At 42.8% G+C, this 6,654-nt stretch overlaps 1 protein-coding gene across 2 annotated transcripts; it reads right to left on the bottom strand.

The window, feature by feature from the left end:
- Positions 1 to 263: 263 nt before the first annotated feature.
- LOC124267729 (solute carrier family 23 member 2-like) lies at positions 264 to 1,966 on the bottom strand. 2 transcript variants are annotated; one of them, XM_046702719.1, is made up of 3 exons: positions 1,782 to 1,966; positions 1,265 to 1,360; positions 264 to 600 (listed from the first exon to the last, which is right to left on the bottom strand). In XM_046702719.1, exons 1-3 carry the CDS (start codon positions 1,921 to 1,923, stop codon positions 356 to 358), a joined length of 483 nt encoding a protein of 160 aa, XP_046558675.1. In that variant the 5' UTR covers positions 1,924 to 1,966; the 3' UTR covers positions 264 to 355. The 2 variants fall into 2 exon arrangements, with proteins under 2 accessions (XP_046558675.1, XP_046558677.1); XM_046702721.1 differs by lacking the exon at positions 1,265 to 1,360 and having other exon boundaries at positions 266 to 600.
- Positions 1,967 to 6,654: the final 4,688 nt, after the last annotated feature.

The raw sequence follows: 6,654 nt of genomic DNA, 5'->3' as shown, positions 1-6,654 counted from the left end.
AGTAATAGTGTTCAAGTTTCCTAAACCGGCCTAGGCCAGATATCCAGGCGTATGATATCAGACTACTGGGGTTGATGTGATTTTGAGACTATCTTCTGGAAGGTTCTATCCCGAGGTGGATTAGTCAAACTGTTCTAGACACTTTAAGGCCATTCTCGAAATATAGTAACAAGAACACATGTGCCCTCACCTAAACTCCGGAGAGAAATGCCCATTTTGAGCAGAACAACTCAATATACACTTGCTTTTAATAAATACAAATCTATATAACTACAGTTGCACCGACGTGATGTATACTGACATACAGGTACTAATGACAAGTTCCATGGGATTACTGCAGCTGTGCGTGTTGTCATCACTGAGGTCTGAGGCAACTAGTGTCAGCATTGAGTCCAATCATTTGAGGTCTTCTTCCATGTCCACCACGGCACCCTTCTTTGTAGGCTGGGGACACTGGGAACCAGCTGCACCTGAGACCTTCTGGAAGGTACTTTGTAATGAATGTCAGATTGTATGTGGAGGTGTCACCACATGAAACTGGCATATTTCCCTTGCCCTCTCCCTTCCTCCATTTCAGCATCCCCCTCTCTTCTGCAGTTCCTGGAAGTTAAAAAATGCATAGTTACAGGAATACTTTACCTCAGTATCCCCACTCTCCTGCAGTTCCTGGGCCAAACAAACTGCTTAGTTACAAGAATACGTATTTTATTATATTAGCACTTCCCTCTCGTCTTTGGTTTTGGAATAAGACATCCTTGGTTAACACACATCCAAGGCCAGCTGCTCCATTGTCTCAAGTATTTAAAGCAATAAGAATTACAATACCAGCAATACAATACAAAGCAATACCAACAAAAAATGATCTACAAACCGTAGGGAAATAACTCCATGTTGTAAATTAATCCAAATCACTTTGAAACATATGTTGGGCTGTTCAATTTGCTGAACAATAGAAATATGTGTCATTGCAAAAGCCCAGGGTATGCAACGTATGTCTACCGCTTATTATCGGGGCGGTGGAGTAGCCTAGTGGTTAAAGCGTTCGCTCGTCACGCTGAAGATCCGGGTTCGATTCCCGACATGGGCACAATGTGTGAAGCTCATTGCTCCGTGATACTGGTGAAATATTACGAAAAGCGGCGTAAAACTAAACTCACTCACTACCACTTACTATCACTACATTAATTGGGAGACCGGTGAACGAAAATATTAACTGTACAGAAAGAAAGTTGCAATATCTTCTCCTGATGGTGTTACAGTTTACCTGGAGCTATGTTGTCGAGGATGCACCCAACCATGCCGCCCACCAGCATGGGAGTTCCAAGAAGGACCTTCAAGATGTGGGTCAATTCTTCATTACCTACAATTAGATGGCAAATGTTGATGCCTGCAACAAATACAATCGGATCCTAACTCACGCCACACTGCCTGGATTTTCCTAGCCATGACAAATAAGCGAGTTCTTTGGTTTGCGATATTTCCACAAACAAGGATACGGTTAAATCCCTGTTCAAGGAGAGTATTTTGTTTGTGCTTTGCCCTTTTTCGTTGTAGCCTGGAGTCCTAATAGTACCAGCTAACAAGACAAGCTGCTCAAATAAACAGTCTCAGTTTAGTAAAACAAGGCACAACTTTAATGCATCCTTACTTTCCAGTAGCAATAACATGTTTTAAAATTTTCTTCCGAAATTTTTCAAAATGTTGCGTACCCCTTACTTCACGAGTCTATGATTTTTTTTGCCGAGATGATAGTCGATAAACAGCTATTCAAGGACACGAACCTGTGTCAATAGCTTTGGGGTTGTTTTTCGCCCACTGAGGTAGTATCATCCCTAACATCAACGCCAGACCAAGCACCATGAGGTTCCGCGATGAAGACAAATCCACAAACTGCAGAGTAGACAGACCGACAGCGACCACCATTCCGAATGTCACTAGGGCCACGCCACCAATCACTGGAGTAGGAATGAGGGCTGACCACAGCACCGAATTTACCCAGCATGCCACACACAGTCAGCATGACACCTGCCGTGATGACGACAGACCTGCTTGCAACCTGGAAGAAGTCAAAAGCTCGTCAGTTGTGCAACAAACTCAGTAAATAACAGAAGTTGAAACATTTAGCTGGAGGACGGTTTGATAAACAATTATAACAGGCATAATAACTTCAGCCCTTCAGCAACATACGCCTCTGGTGGTGAGACTCGCTGTTTCGGTTGATCCAAGTTGTGTAGATTGACGCTCCTGATGTCAATCACTGTATTGTCTGGTCTGTTTACAGACCTCCTTCATGTGGTCTGTGCGAGATATGACAGGTTTCAGCAGGCTTGTTCCAATGGCTTTCGACTTCCCACCACAAACGCTCAAGGTTCATAATCGCTGGTGAGAATGTATATTGTTTTGAGCGAGTTTGGTTTTACGCGGCTTTTAGCAATATTCCAGCAACATCACGGCGGGGGACACCAGAAATGGGCTTCACACATTGTACCCATGTAGGGAATCGAACCCGGGTCTTCGGCGTGACGAGCGAACGCTTTACCCACTTGGCTACCCCACCGCCCCGTATATTGTTTTGAAGCAGACCAAGCTGATCTGATTGAATGATTAGTAATCATCACCCCATGAACGCACCGAACATCCTTTATCTTTACCAGATTTGACACTGTCAGACCGTAACCAGATTTCATAGTTGACTCACTGTCTGACAAGTATTAGGCAAATGATGATCATGTCATATATGCAGTGTAAGGACCTTTAACATCATTTGAGAACGTTTTTCACACCAGGGATCCAGGCGTCGTTGGCAGAGGAACGTAGGCCCCAGAAATAATTAATTATTAATACGTAACAACTAGCAACACAATCAAGCAGTTCTTCATAGTTTCATAACGGCTCAGACAATTTCAGTCCCATCTCGAAATTCCATGACTGGTTATATTTCAAGGGATACAGATATTTCCCATACACGTGTCTAATCTATTTCGACTATAATTGCATCTATCAATAATATATGAATTGTGAGATATTTAGCTTCACAGACCTTGGTTACAACTAACGCTCCAATGTTTTCGCTGTAAGATGTTATCCCATGCACAGCACCAACACTGCCGGCTATCAGGCATCCAAGCCCCTCCATCATAATCCCCCTATTTACTGCATGCGAGGGGGGAGGAGGGACGGCGCAGGCACGGGCAGCAGCAAAGTAGTCTCCGACAGACTCTCTATGATGGAGGCGATGGTAGCTGCCAACATCCCCACATATCCGGCAGCACTGATAGTGGGCCAACCCAAGTGGCCTGTAGTATGAAGAAGTGAAAGTGTGTCGTTATCTCATGTGGGCAGATAATCTAGTGTATCCTAGCACAAGCAACAACCCAAAATCAGTCAGATTACTCGTCATTTTGTTGTCTAACATTACATAAATGAGATGCCTCAGACCTTCCACTAAGGAACAATGTAGAACCAAGGCTCAATGTTGTTCTGGAAAACGAAATGTAAACAGAAACTAACATTTTGAGTGAGACAAACAAACGACAAAGGGTCTTTAATTCTGTAGAATGTGACATGTACATTTTGACACGTTTAGCTTGAGGCTCTAAGTCAATATTTTAGATTACCAGACGCTGAACAACCATTCCTTCTAACTGTATAGTGTACCACATTGGACAGTAGACGTGATGACCTTTAAATGATTACGAAATGGATGAACAAAGAATCATTTATGTCTTGTTGCTGACATTTCGATGACTCATATACTTTACGGTGAAACTGATAACGGATGTTTCTGCATTTACTTGTGAGACCTGTACCTGGGTATGGGAAGTAAAACCACGGGGCATCCTTCACGACATGGAGTCTTGAATCTGTCCTGGCCTGGAAACCAGGGTCTGTGCTGTTGCTAGGAAACACGCCTGTTTTGTCAGCACGCAACAGAGGGTCAACATGACGACGAAGGAAAGCAGAACCTTTAAGGATGTTCAATTACAATCATATTATTGTAATATATACTGAACATCATTGAAAACGCGCCACCTGTATTAGTTTCCAAGAGCATAAATGAGCAATCGGTGTAAATTTTACATACTTTTGTAGTCCAATGATTGGTAAAGAAAAGAAACAAGAACCAATCCAGCAAAACAGTGAAGTTTTAATTCAGCTGACCATGAAAGAAAGATTGGAAAGAAAGAGTCAAATTTGGAAGTCAGTAACGTGTATGACCACCGTTAGCAGCAACACAAGCTGTGCAACGTCTCCAAGTGAAAAAGGGGCGGTGGGGTAGCCTAGTGGTTAAAGCGTTGGCTCGTCACGCCGAAGACCCGGGTTCGAATCCCCACATGGGTACAATGTGTGAAGCCCATTTCTGGTGTCCCCCGCCGTGATGTTGCTGGAATATTGCTAAAAGCGGCGTAAAACCAAACTCAGTCAGTCAGTCCAAGTGAAAACGTGACTCGTCGGAGAACACAACACCATGCCAACGTCGTAACAACCACAAAAGATGCTGTTCAACCCATCGTCGGCGTTTACGGCGATGTCTATCAGTCAGGATGGGTCCAACATGAGGGCGTCGACACCGTAAACCTGCCGCACGAAGACGGCGTCGGACGGTGGAAGCACTGATCAAACTACGTCGGCCTTGGACAGCGTTGGCGGTTCTGGCAGCCGGCAAAGTACTATCCCGAATATGGCGCCGAACAATGTCTCGATCTTGGCGAGGGGTGGTAACAAAGTCTTATGATGGTGGAATGATGGCAACCAAATCGTCTGGCAATACTCCTGCTTGATGTGCAATCCTGCAACATGCCCAACACCCGTTCTCGTTCCTCTGGTGACAATCTTGGCATTGCAAAATAAACTTTACGTGCGGAGGTACATCTAAAATGAGAACGGTTTTTTGCTGACGGTCATTAATACCCCTAATCAGCATGTTTTACGCATGCAATTTGTGCTTTTCGTGTATGTTGTGCATGAATTTTGTTGTTATCATGTGATGTGTTCGGCAATCCCTTCTTTACTGTACAGAATTATTTATTGTTTTTTGTGTTATTAACAACATTTCCAACGTTCATTTTCACTCTCAAAACAATCCTATTACCATATTTCAAAATTTACAGGTGTCGCGTTTTCAATTATGTTCAGTGGATTTCCATTTGTTGTCAGATCAAAACTGCGGGTGTCAATGTCATCACAGTGACACTGCCAATACCTGCTGACCATGCGTTAAACGCGACTATTTGCATGTTGTATCCAGGTACATCACATACAGGTGTTTACTATTAAGTAGCGATAATACCATGCTTTCGCAAGAGAGTATACTGCCGACGCGGTGGCTCCCGTTACAAAACCTATACTAAGACAAGTTACTTGTTCATCTGCACCAACATGTTTATAAATGGTACAAATCTATTTTGGGATTGGCATTGGACATAATTTTTGTCACTGGTGCGTCAATTTAGAAATGTCATCCACATGTCTGCCACTAATGGTTTTAGGAAGCTTTATTGAGGGGCGGAATGTCGTAACCTTGATCAAACAGGTACAGAGCAAGAGTTCCATGGTGCATTTGAAATCTTTGCAGGAAGAGGATGTAAGATTGCACCGCAAACGTTGTGAAATGTGAACCATAATGGCTGGAGCATCTGTTATATTGCTCGACAAGTTCAACTCCTCCCTTTGTCAGATACTATAGTGGAGAGAACTTTGTCAATCTGAATCTCCGTGCTTAAGTCTAAATGTGAAACAAACGAAGCTGTCTCACTGGCCTCCCCTATTCCCAGTTCAGGTGTGTAGATCAGTGTCAAAGAGTGGGATATTTGACGGTTATTGGACGACATCAGATCATCTACATACGCGAAGCGTGAGTAAAATATATTAACTACCTCGCTTGCCCATGGGAATGTATACTTCCTGTCTAAATGCCTTACCCGAATTTTTCATAATTATTATCGACGAATATGGCCAACATTTCAGATACTGGTTACTAAATAACCTGCAGATGGCATTTGGTCTTAAACTCTGAAGATGGTCACAACTTTTGGAAACCAAATACACACGAATCAAGGGATGAAGACGTTTACTTAAGTTTGTCATCTGAGATAGTAGTGTAAAAAACTAAAACGTCAAATTTATGACAGAATCCAACTAAGTTCCCTTCTGACATTGTAAAGCTGGTGTGAAAGTAAAACAAACAACTCACCGGAGCTAGCTGGAACAAAGGATAACGTTCTGTGGGCACCGTTTCGTTCTCGTATAAACTGGAATAGGAATTTGGAATGTCCCCAGGAACAAGGCGAAAAATACCACAAGGACCATCGTACTGTCAGTAAAAATGAGACGTTATGAAATGATGATACATCCATATATTCGTTCATGTCAAAACGAATGTTGTATAACGAGGGAAGATTTTGGTTTATTTATTTGTGCAATGCTCATAATGTATTATCTTGAAAGTGGCGTATTGAGAAGAGATGTCGGAACTGGTTTCTTACTAAGACGGACAAGAGCTGGAAAATATTCTTTTCCTTTCAGATAATACGACAGGCAATGACTTTTATGTGGTTCAGTGACGTCTCTACATCATTGAAATGTAACACTGGCTATGTGCTATAGCCCGTGTGGGTCTTTTAGGCGTTTGTTTATCTGTTTTACACGACATGA

This window comes from Haliotis rubra, unplaced genomic scaffold (genome assembly GCF_003918875.1).
Source record: "Haliotis rubra isolate DU_JTF1 unplaced genomic scaffold, ASM391887v1 Scf1332, whole genome shotgun sequence".
Taxonomy (NCBI): Eukaryota; Metazoa; Mollusca; class Gastropoda; order Lepetellida; family Haliotidae; genus Haliotis; species Haliotis rubra.
The sequence above is the reverse complement of the archived record's forward strand: the minus strand, read 5'-3'. Positions and strand labels throughout refer to the sequence as shown.